The sequence below is a fragment of the Oryzias melastigma genome, linkage group LG24 (genome assembly GCF_002922805.2).
Source record: "Oryzias melastigma strain HK-1 linkage group LG24, ASM292280v2, whole genome shotgun sequence".
In the NCBI taxonomy this organism is placed as follows: domain Eukaryota; kingdom Metazoa; phylum Chordata; class Actinopteri; order Beloniformes; family Adrianichthyidae; genus Oryzias; species Oryzias melastigma.
In genome coordinates this window covers 6,675,868-6,701,915 of record NC_050535.1, presented here as the reverse complement: position 1 = coordinate 6,701,915, position 26,048 = coordinate 6,675,868, and the positions used below count along the sequence as shown (strand labels likewise).

Genomic DNA, 26,048 nt, shown 5'->3' with positions numbered 1-26,048 from the left:
AAACATGTCGACGTTACTTAAATTGTTGACAGTATTTTTCTATTTGGCTTATTAATTATTAAACGAAAAATGACTTTTATTGACAGTTTTAGGCAAATAAAGAGGCAATCTTTAATTTATTTATAAGCACTTTAAAAAGCATTTTGAATTACATTATGTAGAAAAAGTCCTACCAAAAAGATTTTTGTTTGATTTGATTTGATTTGATTTGATTTAAATATAATTGAATTTGTATTGGATTGCATTCATTCAATATGACATGATTTGATTTTATTTAAAATTAATTGAAACTATTGGAATTGCATTGATTTGATTTGATTTGATTTAATTTGATTTAAATTGGATTGAATGTTTTTACATTGATTATATATTTTTTATATTGAATTGGTTTGATTTAAATTTAATAGAATTTCCATTAGAGATTATATTGATTAGATATGATTTGATTTGATTTAAAATTAATTGATTTGATTTGATTTGATTTAGATTTTATTTAATTGAACTGGATTAAATTACATTTATTTTATATTGTTTGATTTGATTTTAAATCAATTTAATTACAACGATTTAAATTGTTTGATCTAATCTTATCTGATCTAAACTGGTGTAATCGTATCTGATTTGACTTAATTGAATTGATGTACAATAATTTGATTTGATTTGATTGCAATAGTTTTGATTTGATTTGATTTGGATTGAATTGAATTGATTTGATTGCATCAGTTTTGATTTGATCTGATTTGATTTGATTTGATTTGAATGGAATTGAATTGATTGCATCAGTTTTGATTTGATTTGAATTGAATTGAATTGAATTGAATTGAATTGAATTGAATTGAATTGAATTGAATCAAATCAAATCGATTTGATTTGATTTGATTGGATGCCATACAGTTTTAAAGATGTTCTTTGTATTTTCTGCTTTATAAGTTCTTTTTGTTGGCAAATTGAGGGTGTTTTTCTTCAACAAGGACATTTTATAGTACATGAAAGATAAAAATATATGCTTTTAAACAATAAAACTACCTTAATAGTAATCGTCCAAAACACAGTCAATAACAAAAAGGTGACACTAAATAAAATAAACCTGTAAAGTTGAAAAATGTCTTGATATAAAGAAAAAACTGTAAAAAATCATCATCATATTATATTCCTGTTAATGTCTGATCATCAACACTTGTAAATGATTTTCGAAGAACCAAATAAAAAGATAATTTTGTGAATGGCATCCCTAAGGCCTTCTTTCAAAGGGATATCGGTGCTAAAAGGGGCATAAACGGCAGGTCGGGTCAGTCAGAAAATGTGTCACAGCATCAGCTCTGCAAGTTATAGGGTCCTCGTGTACACAAGAAAAAAAAAAATAAAACTGATCCAGACAGATATTCCTGTGAGACGCTTACAGGTAGAGGGAATGATAATGGGAAACCATTTCTTTATTAAAACACATTCGTCTGCCTTCTTCTAACAATGAGAGCTGTTGGCTGTTTTTCTTCTTATTTCCTTTTCTTTCCCCAGACGCTTGTCTCCCACAGAAAGACGGAGAGTTCAGACGAAGATCAATGTGTCTGCCCAGGAAACAGAGTAATGTTAATCACAACTTTAATTTGGGCTGAATTAGCATTTTGATGAACTTGTAAGGCTGACTGGTGTACTCTAAGCACCTTCAAATGTAGCTCATACAGAGGAAATGGCAGCGCGGTTAATTAACGCTCACACACACCAGATGGGCTCAGTGAAGGGCCTGGCAGAAAGAGACACGACAGCCAGACATGATACCAAAAAAGCCTCCGTCTTATCAGGAAAAACAGAATGCAAAATAAAATTTATAACCAACTTTGTTCAAATAAAACACCTGGCTCCAAAGGCGGGGAGTAATAAATAGCATTTCTGTTTTTTAAGGACAAGAGTAGAGTCGGTAATGGCTTACGGAGAACACAACGGCAAATCTTGGTCAAACACGAAGCCTGTTTACATATGCCCAGCCGTTTCAATCTCTGAGCACAGAGTGGAGCTCGACGTGGTGCTGTCTCATCTTCTGTAAGCCATTCCGTCAAGTCTGCAGCAAACACATTAATAATTGTTTTTTATTCTATCTCTTTTCCTTTGTAGCGTCTTGTTACTGGCCTCTTATCTCATGGATTTGCCATGTGTTATGGCTTTTTAGACCGTGACTCTACTGCCATGAAGTACGACGACATAAAACTAGCAGGATATGAAAGTTTAGCCTAGAAAACAGATTGTTCAGGACATTACTGTGTGTATTTTTGGTATTTATAAACGTGATAGTTTTTGAAATATTGTGTAAAATATGCCCCACAGGAAATAAATGAGAAAGGCTTAAAATATCGACATTTTAAATAGATTAACAACAAGCCTTTAAATATATTCATGGGCTATGTTTTCATCTTTTAAAGTAAAAAAAGTGAAAATTAAAAAAATTGGAGCTTAGCTATTTTAGCAACATGCTAACGTTTTTGGCTAATTTCTTGTCAACTGGGATTTTTTAGGCTAATTCCGAGTTTAGCTAATATTTTAGCAACATGCTAACGTTTTTGGCTAATTTGTTATTTATTGGGAATTTTTAGGCTAGTTTAGAGTTTAACTTCTATTTTAGCAACATGCTAACGTTTTTGACTAATTTTTTATCTATTGGAAATTTTTAAGCTAATTCAGAGTTTAGCTAACATTTTAGCAACATGCTAACGTTTTTGACTAATTTGTTATCTACTGGGATTTTTTTGGGCTGGTTTAGAGTTTAGCTAATATTTAAGAAACATGCTAAAATTTTTGGCTAATTTGTTATTTATTGGGAATTTTTAGGCTAATTTAGAGTTTAACTTCTATTTTAGCAACAAGCTAACGTTTTTGACTAATTTTTTATCCACTGGGATTTTTTTGGGCTAATTTAGAGTTAAGATTCTATTTTAGCAACAAGCTAACGTTTTTGACTATTTTTTATGAAATTATTTTTTTTTATTCATTAATAATAAAAACATTTAACATAAACGTGGCAAATTTCCCATCTACTAAGGTTTTTTTGAGCTAATTTGGGCTTCAAATGTTTATTTTTTAGGCTCATTTAGAGTTTAGCTAACATTTTAGCAACATGCCAACATGTTTGGCTAATTTGTTATCTACTGGGAATTTTTTGACTAATCTAGAGTTTAGCTAATATTTTGGCAACATGCTACTTTTTTTTTTTTTTTTGGCTAATTTGTTATCTACTGGGATTTTGTGGGCCACTTTAAGGTTTAGCTAACATTTTGGCAACATGCTAACCTTTTTGGCTAATTTGTTATCCATTGGTTAATTTTAGGCTAATTTAGACGTTTAGCTTATGTTTTAGCAACAAGCTCATGTTTTTGACTAATTTGTTATCTACTGGGATTTTGTGGGCCACTTTAAGGTTTAGCTAACATTTTAGCAAAATGCTAACGTTTTTGGCTAATTTCTTATGTACTGGGGTTTTTTTAGGCTAATTTAGAGTTTAGCTAGTATTTAAGAAACATGCTAACGTTTTTGGCTAATTTGTTATGTACTGGGGTTTTTTAGGCTAATTTAGAGTTTAGCTAGTATTTAAGAAACATGCTAACGTTTTTGGCTAATTTGTTATGTACTGTGGTTTTTTTAGGCTAATTTAGAGTTTAGCTAGTATTTAAGAAACATGCTAACGTTTTTGACTAATTTGTTATGTACTGGGGTTTTTTAGGCTAATTTAGAGTTTAGCTAGTATTTAAGAAACATGCTAACGTTTTTGGCTAGATTGTTATCTACTAGGAATTTTTGGGTTAATTTAGAGTTTAGCAAATATTTTAGCAACATGCTAACCTTTTTGGCTAATTTGTTATGTAGTGGGACTTTTTAGGCTAATTTAGAGCTTAGCTCCTATTTTAGCAACATGCTCATGTTTTTGACCAATTTAGTTAACTGGGGAATTTTAGGCTATTTTCAAGATTAGCTAGTAACTAAGCAATGAGCTAGCTTTTTGGGGGGACTAATTTGGCATCTACTAAGATGTTTTTGTCTAATTTGGGCTAAATTAGGGATTTGCCATGTGCTATGGCTTTTTAGACCCTGACTCTACTGCTATGAATTACACTACAGCGACATAAAACTAGCAGGATATAAAACTTAACCTGAAAATGATATAAAAGGATGGATTGTGTGTAAATAGATGTTTAAATTATATGCAGGTCGGAGAATTGGCACCAGGATATTCAACCGATGTGTGGCTTGAGTCAATGCTGCTGACACAGTCGGAATCTCTGAAGAATAAACATGTGTTCTTTTTTTTTTTTCAAATGGTAATTTTACCCATGAATTCTCTATGCCCACTTTATCCTGTTCAGGGGAAGATGGATCCAATCCCAGACACGGACAACCAGGATGTGGGTTCCGTCCAGTTCAGGTCAACACAGAAAAGATCAACATCTACAGTCACACCTGAGGTTGACTAACGTGTCCGGAGCCGAGGCGAGAATGAGGGGAAAACGTGGGAACCAGGACTTGAGAAAAGAATCAATTTCACGACTTTGTAGTTGTTAGTATTTCATATTTATTTCAGGTTCTATTTTTGGCTGTTTGTGGAAAAGTGAAAGCTTATTACAGAAATAAAACATTCTACCAGATCAAGAATTGCTTCAATTAGCCAGAAGAGACAAATTCTATCAAATTGTTGGAAATGTATGCAACGATTTATATAAAATTAGTCAGCTTGGTTAGATTTGAACTGTCCATGTCCCAGTTTTGAAGTACAGGAGGTTTGCCAAACAGTGAATTCACGTTTATTTTTATATAAGTAATAAATAGTTACTGTTTGGGTAAAAATGCCGGCATTGATTGCTTTTCTTCTATTTAAAAGAAAAAGTTAAATTAGAGATAGAAACTATAAAGTTTGTACTGAGTTACAGCACAGTTTTACCTCATTAAACCTATTTTTTTATTTTTTTTTATGGCAAATAACACAAACTACGGATATGTCACTTGTACTATTTTAAGCATTCACATTACAATTCTCCTGCTCCTTTCCGTACGTTTTTCGTCAAGTAAAAACTCAATCACACCTTTAGAGATTTCATCAATCTTGGTATCAAAACATTCAGATTGTTCAAGACATTACTGCTTGTATTTTTGGTTATCATAAACTTTATAGTTTTTGAAATGAGCAAAATATGCCCAATTGGAAATGAATAAGAAAGTCTTTAAATTTCAAAATTTTGAGTAGATTAACAATCCTTTAAATGTATTCATGGGCTATGTTTTCATCTTTTATAGTAAAAAAATTGAGTTTGGCTAATATTTTAGCAACATGCTAATGTTTTTGGCTAGTTTGTTATCTAATGGGAATGTTTTGGCTAATTTAGAGTTTAGCTAACATTTTAGCAACATGCTAACGTTTTTGGCTAGTTTGTTATCTACTGTGGTTTTTAGGCTAATTTAAAGATTAGTTAATATTTTAGCAACATGCTAACATTTTTGGCTAATTTGTTATCTATTGGGAATTTTTAGGCTAATTTAGAGTTTAGCTAATATTTTAGCAACATGCTAACGGTTTTGACTAATTTAGTTTACAAAAGAATTTTAGGCTATTTTGGAGTTTAGCTAATATTTTAGCAACATGCTAAGGGTTTTGACTAATTTAGTTTACAAAAGAATTTTAGGCTATTTTGGAGTTTAGCTAATATTTTAGCAACATGCTAACGTTTTTGGCTAGTTTGTTATCTAATGGGAATGTTTTGGCTAATTTAGAGTTTAGCTAACATTTTAGCAACATGCTAACGTTTTTGGCTAGTTTGTTATCTACTGTGGTTTTTATAGGCTAATTTAAAGATTAGTTAATATTTTAGCAACATGCTAACATTTTTGGCTAATTTGTTATCTATTGTGAATTTTTAGGCTAATTTAGAGTTTAGCTAACATTTTAGCAACATGCTAAGGTTTTTGACTAATTAAGTTTACTGCAGAATTTTAGGCTATTTTTGAGTTTAGCTTCTAATTTAGCAACAAGCTAACATTTTTGACTATATTGTCATCTACTGGAAATGTTTAGACTAATTTGGAGTTCAGCTTCTATTTTTGCAACTTGCTAATGTTTTCGGCTAATTTGTTATCTATGGGGAATTTTTAGGCTAATTTAGAGTTTAGCTAATATTTTAGCAACATGCTAACGGTTCTGACTAATTTAGTTTACAAAAGAATTTTAGGCTATTTTGGAGTTTAGCTAACATTTTAGCAACATGCTAAGGTTTTTGACTAATTAAGTTTACTGCAGAATTTTAGGCTATTTTTGAGTTTAGCTTCTAATTTAGCAACATGCTAACGTTTTTGACTAATTTAGTTTACTGAGAAAATTTAGGACATTTTTTAATTTTGGCTAGTAACTAAGCAAAAAGATAACTTTTTGGCTAATTTGGGCTAAATATTTTTGCAAAATGTGCATGTATTAGAGATTTATAATTCATTTTACTACAAATTTACCTAAATTTGGGTAAACTTTAAAGTTCTTTAAGGAAATTTCCTTCCTTTCAGCAAATTTAACATTTAGAAAATAGCTTTTGGGTTTTCAGTAAATCCTCTCAGCAACTAAAGTAAGTTGCGTCTAAATTTTCAGCAAAAAGCTTCAATATCTTCAGCAAAAAAGCATTTACACCAGCATTATTGAAGGTGATGCAACTTTTCTAGTTATACTTACTGTTTTTATGCATTTCTTTTAAATCTTCAATTGTTTCTTTTATTTTGAAGAACTCTAAAATGAATATTCTGTTGGGATTTTGCTTAATTTTGAAGCACAGAACCACCTAATATGACACTTTTTGCATTTTTATTAACACAAACCACTAAATTACCTCTTTATTATTTATTTAGTTTTCAAACTAATATATCTGTTCTCCATAAAGCTTTTGAGACTGTCTGTTGTCCTGATATTTCCTTTCTAACTGTAGAACATGAGGTGTATTTGCAGCACAAAGTTGGACTTAAAAACCATCTGAAATAAAAATAAAATCAAAACAGTGAAAGAATAATATTTCTTGCACTCCATTTTTTATCATTTTGTATTGTGTAAATATTGAGAAGATCAGAAAGATTAAAGCAAATCCAACTTATCTTAAATAAATATCACTTGAAATGACAATGCATTGCAAAAAATTACATTTTTAATCCTCACTGGAGAATCATGATATTTTAAAAGACATAAAAAAACATAAAATGGCTCATTTAAGACAAGAGAGCTACTTCCACATTAATATCAATGTATGCTCTGATTAAAGGAAGTGAGGCTCCTCCTTTCATTCTTCCTTTCTCCTCTCTCACATCTTTCCCTCGAATCCTTTACTTAACCTTCCCTAACCTGCTTCTTCCATTTGCTTTTTTTATGCTGGAGAGAATTTCACACACGGCCTCCCGGGGAGAAGAATGATTGGTAAAAACACAATAAAAATGGAAAGATGAGGAGGACTTGGGTGGCGGTGAAGGAAGGGTTGACATTAAGGCAAAGCGAGCTCCCCTGTTGTGATGGCCTGTGGAGGGGCTTTAACAGGATGTCCAAGCAGAGAGAATTTCAGACTAACTGCCTTCAAGCTCATGGAAAACCTCTGCATCTGGGATAGCGATTTTACCATTTTTATTGTAAAAGTCCTACAAATATTATTTAATAAGCTAAAAATGAAGAGGTTTTCTGTTGTGTAAAATGCAGAAATGTGTTTGGATTAAAGAGAAAACACAATTTGTTGTTTTTACATTTAAAATATTGTATTTTTAGGGCCCTCTACGCTGATTTTAGGTCAAACAGCATCAATTCAGGTACACAGGCAGCCTGTGGGAACACGCCCCTCCCCATCCCCGCACAAAGAAAAGCAGAATGAGATGTATCTGTTCCCAGGCAGCTGGATATCTCCAATTAAGGTAGGATGCAGCATCAATTTTAGGGCTAATTATTTGCGTAATGAGCTCACCGTCATGCGTCCGCGCCCCCGGCACCGAGCCCGCTGCTCTAACCACCCCCCGCCGACACATCCACACGCTCCCCCCACCCTTCATCTGAGCACCCGGTAGCTAATTAAAAAACTACATGCGCCACGGCACTTTCATGTGAGTCACAACATGGAAATTAATCCTTGGATAAATGCGTCCCTGTGAAGACGCCGGACGGCGCGTGAGCTCCATGGAGCCAAAGGCTTCGACTGTGTTGCGCATGCTTAAAAACGTATCCAAGGGTGGGAAATAAGTTTTAAATTTGATGTCATTTGATGCAGGATATGGGAAATTTCATTTGCAAGTTTAAAATATCATGCAACTTAAATTTAATAGAACAAAAAGAGAAGTTACTGAAGTAAATGCGCCTTAAATGGACAAAATATTTTCACCAAACATGTTTTAAGAACTAAATAAAACTATAGTTTTAACTTTTTAAAAAATATAATTATTTTGGTACTATCTGATTAGTTGTGACTCGTGTTTTGATCCATTTGGCGCAATTAAAACAAAAATTGGAGACAAATTACGCACTTTTTACGCATTGGTTTATTTTGTTGTCTTCTTTTTAAAATTATTATTTAATGTTTAGTGCATTTTACTCACTTTCTATTAAAAGTTTTATTTCTTTAAGTTTATATTTACTCATCCACAATCCATAGAGTAAATATGTATTTATTTATTTTACTCCTTAGGGGTAAAATTGAAAGTCTTCCACTATAAATAAATGTATAAAATTCCTCATCTAATCTAAATATGACAGGAATTTTCTAATTATACAGCTGATATAATAAATCGAATTTGGACATCCCATAATTAAATGTTGAGAAAAGGCACAAGCTGCTCTCTGTGGCTTATTTCTTTGTGTTTTCCTGTGTAGGAATTTCCAGTGGAGACGTTTCAAGCTCTTATTTAGCCTCTCCCCTGCCGAATATGCCCGAGCCATACGAGCTATTTCATACGGATTTATTTATCTATTTCAGCTTGATCCATCATCTCCGCGTTAATGACAAAAACACAACAAGATCAAATTTAAGCTCACTTCGTCCACGGTAAAGTGCCGCGCTCGCTGCGCCATTGCCCTTGCGCTTCCAAACTGACGCCCACTGCGCGCGCCCAATCGCGTGGGCGCTCTGCGCGCCGACATCCAATCGACATCCACACGATGGGCGGGTTCTGGGCTGCACAGAGAGGGACGCTGGGATAGCAGAGGAGAGGCGGTTTGTTAGGCACGATTGCCACTCGTTGCGCGTCCTTATAATTTGGAGAGGTGTATGCCGCGCACGGCCCGTTCGCCTTTCCAGGTGAAGATCCAGGAGGAGCTGAGAGAAATTTAACTTGGGCGATCGCTGAACCCGGTTCAGGACAGGTGACATTCCCAGTAGGCTGCGTTTAAGGCCACAGGATCGATTCAGATGTGAGGAAATGCGTTTGCGCTCGGGTAGGAATACTGCAGCCATACCTGTCGGTGTGAATAAACCAGCGTTTGCTTTTAGTTTATACATTTATAATATGCATTTATTGGTATTTTTACGCAAATCTTTTACACCGGGGATGAGGGAGCCGCTGATTCTCTAAATGCTGATGCGGGTTTGAGGAATGGTGTCGGGTCAAATGTCACTTCCTCGACACCGCTGCAGAAGATCAGCAACGAAATGATCGACAAACACAGCTTCATCCTGCTGGTGGATGACTTTATTTTCGGACAAATATGACTGACTCTGAGGAAGAACATCTAAGGATGTGCGCTTATTTATATTTTTTTGTTTTTACCCCCGGATTGTTTAAATGTAGGGGATAAAAATCGGCCTTTTTCCATAAAGGTTTTACGCACGAGATTTTAGGGTATAATAAGGAGCGCTGTTAACGCACCAGCTTCATGATTGTTGTCATTTTTCTGCAATGTTTTTTGTTCAATTTAAAAAAATCATTTGAGCACATATATTTAAACTATATAATTATAATCTGTCTTTTTTTTTTTTGGTTTGCAGGTCATGGATGAAGGCCAACTTTTACGCCGAGGAGGTTCAACTCCAACCATCTGAACTGTGATTGTCTCAAGGAATATCACAACATTTTTATTTTGGATTCTTTTTTTAATTATTTGCATCAAAACCCAGCTGACTAAAATGCCAAAGAAGACGAGACAAAGCCGCGTGGAGACGTTAAAATAAGGAGCATCATTTCCCGCGAGCGAGCTCGAGGACACCGAAAACGACGCCAAAATGAAGGAGAAATCCAAAACAGCCGCAAGGACTAGACGGGAAAAGGAGAACAGTGAATTCTATGAACTGGCTAAAATGCTGCCTCTGCCTTCAGCCATCACGTCTCAGCTTGATAAAGCCTCGATTATAAGACTGACAACGAGTTACCTGAAGATGAGAATCGTTTTCCCTCAGGGTGAGACTGCAGAAAGCGTTTGTTTGAGAAAAATATATAAAACCCACAAATTATAAATATCCAAATGATGCAAATTATTTAAAAAAAACGTGATTAAAAATAGACTAACACAAAAAAATCATTAAAAACAAATTTATTTCTTATTTTAAAAATGCGTAAAACACAAAAACAAGAATCTTTTCCTCCTCGATCTACAGGGAGTCTTTACAAATGGATTAGGGGTGCTTTTTCTTTCTTTTTTTTTTTCTTCGGTGGGCCTAAATTAGGTGATCTGCCATCATTTTTTTCTCCAGGTCTCTGCAGGCTTCTTCTAATGCGTGACTGAGAGCACCAATCATTAATTAGAAGAAAGGCCTGCGAGGCGTCTCGCCATCAAAGCTGCGGCTACATTCAATCTTACGCACTCTTTTGTCACCAGCCGACATTTTTTTCTTCTTCCTTTATTCCGGCTGTTTAGTTTCCCCAATAATTAAATCTAGAGGAGACAATAAAAACAATATGTTTTTGCGTTTTTCTGGAAATAATCAGGGAGATGGATGTGCGCTTTGGGGTGTTTTTGTGCCAGGGTGGAATTTTTACGCAGCGGTGGTGATGATGCTACATCATGTCCCGCCGACAGCAGAGACCCATTTTCGTTTGCGGAGAGGGGGAGACGGACGAATAATTTACTTGTGATAGGAGAGCTTCATGAGATCTGGGAGGAAATGATTCAATTAAAAAAAAAACAAAAAAAGATGCGCGACTTTTACGCAAAAATGCGCAATCAGTTTTTTTCCTTCCCAAACCACCACCACCAACAACAATAATAATAATAGTAATAATGATAATATTTAAAAATAATAATAATAATGTATGTTTTTGTGCAGGTCTTGGTGAGGCTTGGGGTCATTCAAGTCGAGGGAGAACTTTGGACAATATTGGACGGGAGCTGGGTTCTCATTTACTGCAGGTAAATCATATAAAAACTCCACATATTTAGCAAAAAACGAATTGAAAAAAAGAAAAAAAAACATATATCTCTTTTGTCTACAGACTCTGGACGGATTCATCTTCGTCGTGGCTCCGGATGGGAAAATAATGTACATTTCAGAGACAGCTTCGGTGCATTTAGGCCTATCTCAGGTCCCACAGATTATTTATTTCCCCCCTTGCACAATCCTAGGAGCATCTTTAGATTTTTTTTTACCTGAGTTATTCTCAACAGGTAGAGTTGACCGGGAACAGTATTTATGAATACATCCATCCTGCAGACCACGATGAGATGACAGCTGTGCTGACGCCGCACCAGCCTTTCCACTCACACTTTGTCCAAGGTACAGCACGCGCCACTCGAAGGCTTATGTCCCCTATTTGCAGTTTAATTACTGCGCATGTGTCAGCAGCAGGAGCCATAACAGAAACGAATGCGTCCTAACAGCTGGAGACCATTTGATTTTTTTACCGTCTGGAGCAGGAAAATGCCTCACAAATGACTCCCTTTCAAAATAAAACACCAATTATATCATCAACAGGAGGAATAATGACACCTGATTATTGCACATATTTTTAAAATTATACATATATTATTTCTCAATCCTCAAAGTGTGTGTCTGTTTTCAGAATATGAAGTGGAGCGTTCTTTTTTCTTGAGAATGAAATGTGTTTTGGCCAAAAGAAATGCTGGACTCACCAGTGGAGGATACAAGGTAGTTTGCTTTTATTCTTTTTGATCAATCAAAAAATAAATATTTAGCTAAATTTTATTTAGATTTTGGAAACCATTTATTTAAAATAAAAACTAAAAATGTCTTTAAAATATTTGAAATGTGCTGGAAATAGAATAAATGTTAGGATATTTTAATTTTGCAACGTTTGCAGGTCATCCACTGCAGCGGCTACCTAAAGATCCGCCAGTACAGTCTTGACATGTCGCCGTTTGAGGGCTGCTACCAGAACGTGGGGCTGGTGGCTGTGGGTCACTCTTTACCTCCTAGTGCTGTGACAGAAATCAAACTGCACAGTAACATGTTTATGTTCAGAGCCAGCCTGGACATGAAGCTCATTTTCCTGGACTCCAGGTACGCAATTTATTTTTTTAACCCTTATTGAGTCAAAATTGACCCATTTTCACACTTAAAAATGAGTACATTTTGACCTAAAGGTGTTTTTATCCTATTAATTATCCACTTTTTTCTATGGAGATTGTGAAAAAAATGTTCTCTAGTGAAATAAAACATAAATTCAGTGTTTCCTCCTTTAACTTGTCCCCAGGGTAGCAGAGCTGACAGGTTACGAGCCCCAAGACCTGATAGAGAAAACCTTGTACCATCACGTCCACAGCTGCGACATCTTCCACCTCCGTTGTGCTCATCACCTCTGTAAGTCCCAAACCTGCTTGTTTGCAACATTTCCCGCAACAAATGTTGAATATTTGTGTTTCTGCTCGCCCCCTCAGTGCTCGTGAAAGGCCAAGTCACCACTAAGTATTACCGCTTCCTGGCGAAACACGGCGGCTGGGTTTGGGTGCAGAGTTACGCCACTATAGTCCACAACAGCCGCTCCTCCAGACCTCACTGCATCGTTAGTGTCAACTACGTCCTAACGTGAGTGCTCCTCTGAACATCGTTTTTGCTGCTTTCATTGAAAATTTTGCATTAAAGATGCAAAAATGTTATAATTACAGCTCAATTCCGGATATTATGTACCCCATAAAAAGTATTTGTAAAAAATAGATAAAATATAACAACACATAATAAATTAGAGTTGCTTTTTTTAATTTTTAACTATGGTTTGTGTAAAAAATGGAAAATATAGGCATAAAAACATGCTGGAAAATAACAGAAAAATTAGGAATAAAAAAAAATAAAATAATGATACTGGAGACTTGGTCTTTGGTCCATCAACTCCTGGGACATGTATGACTTTACCCAGAGACACTCAGAAAAATGCAATATATTGGAAATCATGTAAATCACTAGGGCAGGGGGCCCCAAACATTTTCTTGTGAGGGCCAAAAAACTGTTTTCTTCTCTGATGTGGAGCCGGAGTCGGTTTGTTGGCTAACAGAAAAAGTGTCACAATCACAGCCTAAACGTAAATATTTACGGTTTTCCAGAAAGTCACACATAGTCAAATTTTAAACAATTCATTTCTGGAATCTTCACAGAAAAAAAATAATACGAAAACATTTTAAAAACTAGATATTTAGCATTACCTGCGATAGATTAATAACTGAAGATGCTTAAATTGATAGCTAAAACACTAAAGCTGATAGCTGAAAATGCATAAGTTGATAACTAACAATTATTAGCAAAATGCTAAATTAGCCTAAAAAGCAAAAAATATTCAAAATTAGCCAAAACAGCTAGCATCTTGATAAAATAATAGCTACACTCTAATTTAGACTTAAAAATTGTGACATTTGTAATTTAGCCAAAACAGCTAGCATAAAGCTAAAATGTTTGTTAAGCTCTAAGTTAGCCTAAAAAAATCATATATTGGCCAAAACAGCAAGCAGATAGCTGATATATTGGCCAAACTATAATTTAGCCTAAAAAAATGGTAAAATGTGTAATTTAGCCAAAGCAGCTAGCATAAAGCTAAAGTATTTGCTAAGCTCCAAGTTAGCCGAAAAAAATTAAAATATCCTAAATTAGCTAAAACAGCTAGCATGTAGCTGAAATATTAGCCACACTCTAATTTAGCCCTAAAAAATTTAAGATTTGTAATTTAGCCAAAGCAGCTAGCATAAAGCTAAAATGTTTGCTAAGCTCCGAGTTAGCAGTAAAAATCGTAAATTGGCCAAAACAGCAGGCAGATAGCTGAAATATTAACTAAACTATAATTTAGCCAAAAGAAAATCAGGTAAAATGTTTAATTTAGCCAAAACAGCTAGCATGTAGCTAAAATATTTGCCAAGCTCCAAGTTAGTAGAAAAAAAACGAAAAAATCCAAAATTAGCTAAAACAGCTAGCATGTAGCTGAAATATTAGCTACACTCTAGTTTAGCCCTAAAAATGTAAGATTTGTAATTTAGCCAAAACAGCTAGCGTGTAGCTCAAATATTTGCTAAACTGTAATTTAGCCAAAAAAAAAATCAGGTAAAATGTGTAATTCAGTCAAAACAACTAGCATGTAGCTGAAATATTTGCTAAGCTCCAAGTTAGCAGAAAAAGAGGAAATAATCCTAAATTAGCCGAAACAGCATGTAGCTGAAATATTAGCTAAATGCCAAAATTAACCTAAAAAAACATAAAAATGTCTAATTTAGCAAAAACAGTTTTGGGGGCCAGGTCATATAAGGAGGAGGGCCGGATCTGGCCCGCGGGCCGTAGTTTAGGGACCCCTGCTCTATGGTTAAAATAAAATAAATTTGTGGTGGACCTTTTCTTCTTTTTTAGAAAAATCCTCCTCATTTTTCCTTTTGCCTCCACACAAATCAACAAAATGCTGCAACCGCAGACAGTTGTGTGTTATGAGAACACAAAGCACACTGAAGCCCTTCGAGACAGCAAGACAAACATCAGGCTTCAGCCTCATCAGAAAACCTCTACTGTCACCATCGATCTGCAGTCTAAGGAAAGCAAAATCGATCAAACGGTGAACTAAGAATCAATAGCTATCTCATAGCTGTTGCACATGTTGGATTTTTCTCGTTAGGTTTGGTTGATCCAGTTTTGTGAGTCTGTGTGCGCGTATGGCTACACTCGGGGTATTGATTTCCTCGATGCAGTAAGGAGAAAACAAAGTAACTGCATTAAAATGACAGTGAATTTCCAAGCACATAATTATGTCTAACACAGAGGTATCCGAGAGCTGACACGCAGCAAAAGTGCAAGAAAACAACCGCATTGCAAAAATAAGCAGCGATTCAATCACCTCGCCATAGCAGCGTTTTAACTCAACAAGAATCAATTAATAAATAAATCATGTTTTCTGGTTGGCGTATTGCAGACCTGACATTGACCCTGAAGTGGAATTCAGCTAACACAGCTGAGTTTGCACAAAGACCGGCGCTATTGGCTCAGACGTAAGTCATCCAGGGCTCAGATAGGACGCAGGAGCAGTCAATGCAACTGTACCTGCAAGAACAAACAGCCCTGACGCTGTTCGCTGGCTGTCCAAACACCTCCTTTCCTCCTTGGCGTTGTACATAAAGAATGGGTCATATTTAGAGTCATATTAAAGAGGGCGGCTGTAACAGGGTCAAGGATGGGCCACGAGGTTTAAAATGCCAGCCAGCTGCTATTACACACTGTTGATGTGATAAGTTAAGAATAGGCTCATGTTTGCTGAACACTTGACACAGGAGCCTTTTCACTCTCTCGACAGCGATGCTTGGCTGGAGTTCAGCTGCAGGACAGGGAAGTTAAAGACCCACTCCAACGGAAATAGTGTTTTTAACATGTCCTTGTGGCATTTTATCATGATGGCGGACATATATGAAGACATTTATGAGTGTTTCTTTAATAAAATCGTTGTGAATCTGGAACAAAAGCTCCCTGAGTATCCACTTGGAGAGAAATAGATCCATGAACGTCTTCGTTTGGCTCAAATATTGTTAGGTTGGGGGTGAGAGGAGCTGTAAGCTAGCAGGAGAGTGTGTAAACCAGGGGTGTCAAACTCAATTACACAAGGGGGCAAACTCCAAAGCACACCGTAGGTCGTGGGCCGAACAGAATAAATATTTAACACACTAAAACTAAATTTATAAAACTTTCTTAACTTAATTATAAACTACATATCTTGCATTACCTGTGATAATGCTAATGTGAATGCTGTAGGCTGAATTTAGCTGCTGAGGATGCTATTGCCGACAGCTGAAGATGCTAAAATTGATAGCTGAAAACGCTGAAGCTGATAGGCAGCTAAAATATTAGCTAAATGTCAAAGAGCCTAAGAAAAAGAAAAAAAAGACTTAGGTTAGCCAAAACAGCTAGCATGTAGCAGAAAAAAATAGATACTTTAAAAGCCTATATTAGCCAAAACAGCTAGCGTGTAAATATTAGCCAAACTCCAAATCAACCTAAAAACGAAAAAAGTCTAAATTAGCCAAAACAGCTAGCATGTAGCTGAAATATTAGCTAAACTCCAAAACAACCTTCAAAGAAAAAGCCTAAATTAGCCAAAACAGCTAGCGTGTAAATATCAGCCTACCTCCAAAGCAACCTAAAAACTAAAAAAGAGCCTAAATTAGAAATATTAGCTGAAATATTAGCCAAACTCCAAACAAAACAAAAAAAAGCCTAAATTAGCCAAAACCGCTAGCATGTAGCTGAAATATTAGCTGAAGTCCAAATAGCCTAAAAACTCTTAGTAAATTCACCTGAGAAAAAGAAAAAAATTAGGTTAGCCAAAACAGCTAGCATGTAGCAGAAAAAATATCTAAACTCCAAAACAGTCTATAAAAAAAAAGCCTAAATTAGCCAAACCCGCTAGCGTGTAAATATTAGCCTAACCCCAAAGCAACCTAAAAACTTAAAAAAGGCTAAATTAGCCAAAAACAGCTAGCATGTGGCTGAAATATTAGCTCAACTTAAAAAATAGCCTAAATATCTTAGTAAATGTCAAATAGTCTAAGAAGTTAGCAGAATGCCAATTTTTAAAACTTTAAAACTGTAACTTTTTAACATAATTATGAATAATAAAAAGGCAGGAATATTATTCCAGAATAAATCAACTTAAACCTTAAATAACTTTCAACATTTTAATCTTCTTAAAAATATATTTTGGCAAAATTATACAAGTTAGAAATGAGCACAAGATAACATTTGGTCATTAATAACAATAAGACAAAATGATCTGGAGGGCCGGATCCGGCCCCCGGGCCTTAACTGGCATCATCATAATTAAAATATCACTCGGAACACTTTGAAAATATATAAACTTTATTTATAAAGCACTTAAATTGTCCACAATCACAGAATAAAAGCATTTAAAAAATCTAATAAAAGTAGATTAAAAGTGTACAAGAGAATGCTCATTAAATAATATTAATACAAAACACACCACAAACATTACATAAAACAGAACAAACCTGCTTGCTTATTAAAATATTATTAGAGTGGGACTTTCAATTAAAATCAAGGCAGGTATTTTTTTGTTCTTAGAGTTTTTACCGAGATGCTCAGAAAAGGAGGTTTAATCCGAAGCTTTAGTGCGCCTGCATGTGTGTGAGTGCATGTTGACTCAATTTGCTTCAAGCTGCATTCTGGTAATGGTTGCACAGCAGAAAGGAATAATTAACTCTCTTCAAGTTGTCTGTTATTTTTCTCAGAAGCTAAAGACCCTAATGCTTTTATTTTGATGGGAATGTTGTTTTCACTGCTCACTGTCTGGTTTTACTGAGAATGATTTAAAACAGGAGGGATGGAAACGACTATAACAACAGTAGAAACTCTAGGTTTTTTCTTATTTACAATTTATGGAAACTTTAAGTCTGAATTCTGAAATTTAAGGGAGAATTTTATAAGTAAAATGTGAAAACTGCAATAAAAAAACAACATTCTGAGATTGAAACCTACATTATTTTATATATATATATTAGGGCTGTGAACATTAATGCATTAACGCACGTAATTAAATAAACTCAAATTAATGCATTAATATTAATTAATGCAACTTAATTAACATAGATGTGTGTCAACATCTTTGTCTTCTTGGAGTAATTCTGCTGATAAAAGTATTTACAGTTCTGCTTATTTTACTGTTAATGTGTTTTGTTCACTCAAGTGACATTTCTGGGTTAACACTTGATAAATTAAAAAAATTCAGACAATAAAAATGAAGGAAAATTTTCTCTTTATGTTTAAAAGTCTCATATTTTCATAAAATGTACTTAGTAAAACATTGTGAATATTAAGGATCAATCAAAAAAATGTGATTAATCTGATTTATATATATTTTAGTTAGTTGACCGCCTTAATCAAAAATAAATATTCTAAATTTACAGTTTTGCTTGTGATTTTATATTGTAATTATTCGCAGATAATAAGTGGTCGGCAAATATTGTATTAAAAAAAGTTAATCGTAATTCTTTTTTTCCCCAGTTTGAGATTAATTAGTTAATTTTTTTAATCGATTTTTTGTGTTACAGTTTTGAATAAAATCAAAATTTTAGAATAATTTAACTCAGAACTCTGAATTTTTTTTTTTAAGTTTATCATGTATTTATATGTTAATATGTAACTTTTTCCAAGTTCTTTATGGCTAAAATCAGCTGTTGACAGTTTTTTTTTTTTTTTATGCTAAATTTTTTTTTATTTCACAATAAAATACATTTAAAAAATGGACATTTGAAAAATTACATGCATATAAAAAAAAACATTTTTCATTTTCTCCTTTTTGCTTAAATACTTGAGTTAGTAATTAACAAAAAAAAAAGACTCCTAGGCGCCTATTGACACAGATCTGGATCAAACGATTTTGACTCCAAACTCACCTTAACCCATAAAGACCCATTCTTCCTTAAAAATAAATGTATGTGGAAAATAATAAAAAACAAGTTTTTATTATTATATCACTTCAACGGAGTATTAGGGCCACAAAAAAAGCAATATTATATGTTTTTTCTCGTAAATCTACGACTTTTAGATTTAAAGATGTATATTTATAAGATTAAAAGTAATAAATTTAGCCTATGACATTTAAAGTCATAAATATACAACTTTATTCTCGTAATTTAGCAGTTACGACTTTTTTCTCGTAAATTTACAAGTTTTAAAGTCGGAATTTTAATAATAAAATTTTCTTCATGAAGTGGCCCTAATACTACAGGAAACATTTCAGATATTTTTTTTTTTGCACTAATGTCACTTTATGGGTTAATTTAGCATCTTTTTGAAAGCAAAAACATGACTTTTTTTCTTCTTTTTTACATTGTTGGAAATAAATTCGAGCATCAAGGCATTTAAAACAATTTTTTAAAGTAATTTTAGGACTTATTTTGACCTCAATGAATCAATTTTACCTGACCTATGGCTTCTTTAAGGTGTTAAATTAAATTATCACTTTAAGATATTTTTTTCTTTTCTAATAATAATTCTAAAAATCCATAAATTACTAAATTAGTTCTTAATATCCTTAAACAGGTAGAGTATGTTGAAATTAAACAGAATCTTGCTGATTTTATTTTTTTAAATTTGTTGTAAGAATTTATTTCCAAGCACAACTGTGAATTTGTTTGAGAAAGAAGATATTTTTCTTGCAATCTGTTATATATATATTCCATATGTGTCAACAGGGACACGGAGTATAAGGGAATGCAGCTGTCGCTGGACCAAATGAGCCCCACCAAGCCAGCCTTCCCCTATTCTGACAGTCACAGCGAGGACAGGAAAAGCAGCAAGTCACGTCTGACACAGTCAAAGGCCAAAGCTAGAGTGTCGCCTTACCCGCAGGTGAAAGACTTTTCATAGAGACATGACATGAAAACAAGACATTTTTGCCTGCAGATGCAATTGTCAATCAGAAATGTGGTTATTCTTCCAGCAGTTTTCGGCTTTTAATCCAGAGCGTTCAGAATCTGATCAAGACAGCCAATGGGGAGGGAGTCCTCTGACGGACTCTACCTCTCCCCAGCTGTTGGATCCCAGTGAGGCTCCAGAGGCGTCTTGTGCCTACAGGCTGTATCCAGACTCAGGCTCTCTGTGCTACGGCCTTGGCTTATTGGAAGAGGACATTGCCCATGCCCAAAGTCATCCTCACACCACCACCTGTGACCGCGTCCGATGCCAGAGTGGCCGCTACTTCCTGGGAACCCCTCAGTCGGGAAGGGAAATGTGGTGGGACACGACGCGCTCGGTGCTGTCGCTTCCGAAATTCTCCGTGGAGAACAGTGACGGCTATGAAATCACACCCTACCATGGCGCCATTCACGGTGAGGTGTTAGGGTTGAGACCACAACCATCTGTCTCTCAAAATAGCTCTGGCCAAGCTTCTTCTGGTAGCTGTTTCCTAAATGTTATTATGGGACATGCCAAGTTGTTTACTCCGTCTCATGCCGGTGTGCCAATTGCTACCATCTGTTCAAAAATTGCCTGCAATTCAAAGCCAAGTTATTTTACATTCACATCTTCAAACAGTAAAACAACCCAGACTGAGCTTCTGCCAAGACATTAGACCGTGATTCCTATATGCTCAGAGAGCACAATCCCAGACAGCAGAGCCAAGTGGGCCCCAAAAAATGTGGGTCCCGATTGGGTTTGTCCAAAGTTTCTGTGGTTGCCCACATTGACTTTAGTGAAGACTCAGTGGGTTTGCTTGCAATGCTAGCTAGCCACCCGGTGGTCAGCATAGCGTGCTAACGAGCTCCACTGTTGCATGCTAGCAAGCTCCACTGTAGCATGCTAGCAAGCTCCACTTTTGCGAGTTCCACTGTAGCATGCTAGCGAGCTCCACTGTAGCGTGTTAGCTAGCTTCACTTTTGCAAGTTCCACTGTAGCATGCTAGCAGGTTCCACTGTAGCATGCTAGCGAGCGCCACTGTGGTATGCTAGTGAGCTCCACTTTTGCGAGTTTCACTGTAGCAATGCTAGCAAGCTCCACTGTAGCGTGTTAGCAAGCTTCACTTTTGCAAGTTCCACTGTAGCATGCTAGCAGGTTCCACTGTAGCATGCTAGCGAGCTCCACTGTAGTATGCTAGTGAGCTCCACTTTTGTGAGTTTCACTGTAGCATGCTAGCAGGCTCCACTGTAGCATGTTAGCGAGCTCCACTTTTGCGAGTTCCACTGTAGCATGCTAGCAGGCTCCACTGTAGCATGCTAGCGAGCTCCACTGTAGTATGCTAGTGAGCTCCACTGTAGCATGCTAGCGAGATCCACTGTAACATCTTGGCGAGCTTCACTGTAGCCTGCTAGCAGGCTCCACTGTAGTATGCTAGTGAGCTCCACTTTTGCGAGTTTCACTGTAGCATGCTAGCAAGCTCCACTTTTAAGAGTTCTACTCTAGCATGCTAGCAAGCTTCACTTTTGCGAGTTCCACTGTAGCGTGTTAGCGAGCTTCACTTTTGCAAGTTCCACTGTAGCATGCTAGCAGGCTCCACTGTAGCATGCTAGCAAGCTCCACTGCAGCATGCTAATGAGCTCCACTGTAGCATGCGAGCGAGCTTTACTGTAGCATGCTAGTGAGCTCTTGTGCAGCAAGCTAGCAAGGTCCACTGCATCTTGCTAGCAAGCTCCACTGCAGCTAGTGAGCTCTTGTGCAGCAAGCAAGCGAGCTTTACTGTAGAATGCTAGCGAGCCACTCTAGAGCGAGCTCTGCTGTAGCAAGCTCCTCTGTGTTGAGCTAGCGAGCTCCGCTATAGTATGCTAGCAAGCTCCTATGTAGCAAGCTAGTGAGCTCCACTGTATTGAGCTAGCTAGCTCAAATGTAGCATGCTTTCAAGTTCCTATGTAGCCCCCTCCACTGCACTTCGATAGCGAGCTCTGCTGCAGCATGCTATCAAGCTTCGCTTGGCGAGCCAGCGAGCTTTACTGTTACTCATTAGTTACTCATTAGCATGCTAGCGAGCCAGTCTACAGCTAGTTCTGTATAGCGAGCTCCTCTGTACTGAGCTAGCAAGCTCCTCTGTAGCAAGCTAGCAAGCTCCGCTGTATTGAGCTAGTTATCTCCGCTCCAGTGAGCTAGCGAGCTCCACTGTCCACTGTGTGGCTGGTTAGCGTAGCGAGCTAATCCTCTGAGTCTGCCCTTAAGCCGATGTGGGCAAACACACGTGTAGCCACCACAGAAACTGTAGACAAACCTATTTGGGGCCCACATTTTCTGCCCACGTTTAAACCATATGGGCCCCACCTGGCCTCGCTGGCTGGGATGTTCACAAAAACAGATGTGCATCTTTTACCAAAACTGGATTCCTTGAATTAAACGTTATGTACCCACTCCTTTATCCTGCAGGTCGAAGCCACTGGGATGAAGATAGTGTCGTGAGCTCACCTGAGGGCGGTGGCTCCACCAGCGATTCAGGTGATCGTTACCCTGGAGACCAATTCCAAGCGAGCCCTCGAGAGCCCAGCAAGATGGAGACCCTGATCCGCGCCACGCAGCAAATGATCAAAGAGGAGGAGAGCCGTCTGCAGCATCACAAGGCCCTTCTGGACGTCTCAGGCCTCACCAAGACTCATAGCTCATGCTTCACCCCCACGCTGTCCCATCACTCTCAGTTCACAATGCCCAGCGTGGTGTGCCGTGGCCCCGGCGCCCCCAGTATCGACATTCCCTCTGAACGCCTCCATCACCCGGATAGCATAAAAGTGCTCAGCACTCACGACAACGACGAAAACACAACAAGCCCCGCGTCTTTGTCCCGTCTCAGCAGCCCCAGCTCTGATGGAATTTCCAGATCCGGCCACCCCCTCACGAAAGACTACATGCAGACTGATCTTTCACCCCACCCTCAGCAAGCCCAGGGGAGCCCCCTGCTCTATGCAGCCCAGGACCGCCAGCCACTGGACAGGGCTTACGCTTTGGCCGGGTATTCCCTGGAGCATCTGTACGACCAGGAGAACCTGCGGAGTTACTCCGGCCTGGCGTGCGGCGGCGTCCAGTACGACGTCACGTCTCACATGAGAATGCAGGCCGAGCAGATACAGGGACACAAGGCCACATCAGTTATCATCACCAATGGCAGCTGACAATATCTGTTGCCAATAGGTCCCCTTGTCTAGATGAGGATGTTGCTGACGTATGCATGAGATACAAGGATACAAGGCGCCTGTCGGGACTGATGTTGCCCCTGCGGTTCAACCTGTACATGCCAGGCCTTTGTACTGTCCCATCCTCTTTTCTTTACGCTGTTTTTCCAAGACTTAAAGGAACCAAACGAAACTGGTCCTGGGAGGAAGTTAGCTTCATTACACAGGAAACTGTATTCGGTTCCAATGGTGGTGAACTGGACGACCCTCCCACCAAAAGCTGGTTAAACATCAAGCAAATGTTTCTGTCCTGCTCCTGTCACGCCCCATTGGCCATGTGAGTTAATCTGTCCTGGATGTGATTTCCAAATGCAGTAGTGGGAGAAAGTGTTTTTCCGTTGTGCTTTTGCCGAAAAACTCCACCGCACAAATGTTTGACACATCAGAAACACCGAACGACGAGCATTTCACTGTTGTAAGATGTCAATGTTTCCTAGTATTTATTTGTCAGTGGCCTGTTTATGGTTTATGTGTCTTTTTTTCTGTCAAAGTAGAATACTTTACTGGTGGCATTACCTTGATTGTCGGTGTTTGGATCACACCATTTTTCTAGAGCTAAAAAGGGGGAAAAAGGCCTTTGATATGTAAAATTAAAGTTTACATATCAAAGTATTTTTTCTCTATTTTTGCCCAATTTAATCGTGACTTTTTAGCACATGGTAGAAAACGCTCTAAAATCCTTAAATTCTCTTCCCCCTTTTGACCCATCTTAAAGTTTAGCAGGGAATTAGGGAATGATTGACAAATATCTAATAAGTGTTTGGTTTTCCTGTTTAATTTATGATGTAAATATCATAAAACATTTTGGAAAAGAAGTGGTAAGATTATTTATTTAATTGGTTTAAAGAAAAAAGTAAAAGCTAAATTTGAATACAGTTGCAAACAAACTTTTGTCCATGTATATTTTTGTCTTTTGTCAAAGCTGCTTTAAGTGAACACACATCCAGATTATCCTGCTGCCTCAGAAAACCGATATTTAGATATACTGTACATACAAATGTAGATGTATAAATAACCCATAAATGCGATGACTGTGCATTTTTTTGTGTTTTGTTTTTTTAATTTCTAAGCGAAATATTTTCCAAAATACTGAAAAAAAAAGAAAAAAAGTTGATGGTCTGGAATAATAAATCAGCTTTTATCATTTAAAGGTAAAACCAACAATATGGGGAGTTAGAAAATAAAGCGATTTTTCATTTTAGTACAATATAACTAATTATTTTCTTTTTTGAATGCATCCTTAGATTTGAGCACAAAGTCTGGACTATGTCAAAGTCAAGGCCCAGGGGCCGGATCCGGCCCACTGGGGATATTATATCTGGCCCTCCAGATCATTTTATATTTTTGTTATTGAAGGTAGCACATTCTTATTCCCACGTCGTCTCATATTGACCGTTGGTTAAGGACCAAATTTGGTGTTGCCAACTTGTTGTTTTTTAACGTCCAATTAAATCGAGGCTCCCAAACCTGTAGGCCACAAACTGGTTCCAATCTGGTACTGTGACGTGGACCGCACCAGTATCCTAACCCCAGCCTCAATCAGGTACCAAAGAGTTGGTACCAAACATTTCTGCTTCTGGATGTGGCACCAGACACGCACCAGGCTAGGGTCAGGGTGTTGGGTTAGGGTACCGGTACTGGCCACCTCCCAACATTTGGTCTGCGTCAAAAATGTATTTTTAGGGTGTTGCCCGCACATCATTTTTTTGAAATCCAATTAAATCAAGGCTCTCCAGTCTCCAGGCCTAAAACTGATACCAATCTGGTAGAGGGACGTTGACCACAGCGGTGTCCTAACCCTAACCTCAAGCCAGTACCAGACAGTTGGTTAGGGTATCAGTATTGGCCTCAAGGTTTGGTCCGCATCAAAAATTGACGTTTTGGTGTCGCCAACTCGTCGTTTTTTAGACGTCCAATTAAATCAAGGCTCCCTAACCTCCAGGCCACAAACTGGTTCCAATCTGGTACTGGGACATGGACCACACCGGTATCCTAACCTAATCTCAAGCCGGTACCGGACAGTTGGTATCAAACAGTACTGTTTGCGGTCGCGGTACCAGACGCAGACCAGACTAGGGTTAGGGAATCGGTCCTGGCCACGTCCCGAGGTTTGATCCGCTTAAAAAATTACGTTTTGGTGTCGCTAACTCATCGTTTTTTGACGTCCAATTAGATCAAGGCTCCTCAACCTCCAGGCTGTAAATTGGTACTGATCTTGTACTGGGACATGGACCGCACCGGTATTCTAACCATAACCTCAACCCGGTACTGGAGAGTTGGTACCGATCGTGAATCAGCACTGGTTTCAGACATGGTACCACACAGGGACCTGGCTAGGATTAGGGTACCGGGTCAGGGTACCGGCTGCGTCCCGAGGTTTGATCCGCATGAAAAATGTACGTTTTGGGTGTCACCAACTCGAAAGTTCATGACATCCAATGAAAACAAGGCTCCCCAACCTTTGGGCCGCATGTCGGTATTGATCTGGTCCTGTGGCATGGACCACACCGGTATCCTAACCCCCACCTCAACCCAGTGCCGGACAGTTGGTACCGGACAATTGGTACCAAATGTCGATCAGTAGTGGTTCCGGACACAGTACAAGACACGGACCAGGCTAGGGTTAGGGTACTGGTACCAGTCGCGTCCCGAGGTTTAGTCTGTATTAAAAATGTATGTTTTTGGTGTTCCCAATTCGTCATTTTTTTGACGTCCAATTAAAACAAGGATCCCCAACCTCCTGGCCGCAAACTGGTACCGATCTGTTACTGAGACGTGGACCCCATCGGTATCCTAACCCTAACCATAATACGGTACTGGACAGTGAATCAGTACTTTTTCCGGACACAGTACTAGGTGTGGACCAGGCTTGGGGTTAGGATACCAGCATTGGTGGTGTCCCAAAGTCCGGTCGGCGTTAAAAATGTACGTTTTTAAAGTTTTAAAACTTTTGTTTAAGTGTGTTCAATGAATGTTTATTCCGTTCGGCCCACAAATTCAGGTGTGTCTT

General features: G+C 37.5%; 1 protein-coding gene across 7 annotated transcripts; it reads left to right on the top strand.

Annotated features, from left to right (window-relative positions):
• Positions 1-9,141: 9,141 nt before the first annotated feature.
• Positions 9,142-24,074, top strand: sim1a (SIM bHLH transcription factor 1a). 7 transcript variants are annotated; one of them, XM_024291931.2, is made up of 12 exons: positions 9,142-9,340; positions 9,963-10,371; positions 11,238-11,320; positions 11,404-11,493; positions 11,576-11,684; positions 11,971-12,056; positions 12,229-12,428; positions 12,622-12,728; positions 12,806-12,953; positions 19,592-19,748; positions 19,840-20,227; positions 22,242-24,074. In XM_024291931.2, exons 2-12 carry the CDS (start codon positions 10,197-10,199, stop codon positions 22,976-22,978), a joined length of 2,280 nt encoding a protein of 759 aa, XP_024147699.1. In that variant the 5' UTR covers positions 9,142-9,340; positions 9,963-10,196; the 3' UTR covers positions 22,979-24,074. The 7 variants fall into 7 exon arrangements, with proteins under 7 accessions (XP_024147699.1, XP_024147698.1, XP_024147701.1 ...); XM_024291930.2 differs by having other exon boundaries at positions 9,142-9,388; XM_024291933.2 differs by having other exon boundaries at positions 9,142-9,412; positions 19,843-20,227.
• The last annotated feature ends 1,974 nt before the right edge of the window (positions 24,075-26,048 follow it).

Coding starts and splice junctions, on each gene's coding strand:
- sim1a (XM_024291931.2), top strand. CDS start 10,197: ATGAAGGAGAAATCCAAAACAGCCGCAAGGACTAGACGGGAAAAGGAG. Junction 11,321..11,403: donor TGGGTTCTCATTTACTGCAG/GTAAATCATATA, acceptor TTTTGTCTACAG/ACTCTGGACGGATTCATCTT. Junction 12,057..12,228: donor TCACCAGTGGAGGATACAAG/GTAGTTTGCTTT, acceptor CAACGTTTGCAG/GTCATCCACTGCAGCGGCTA.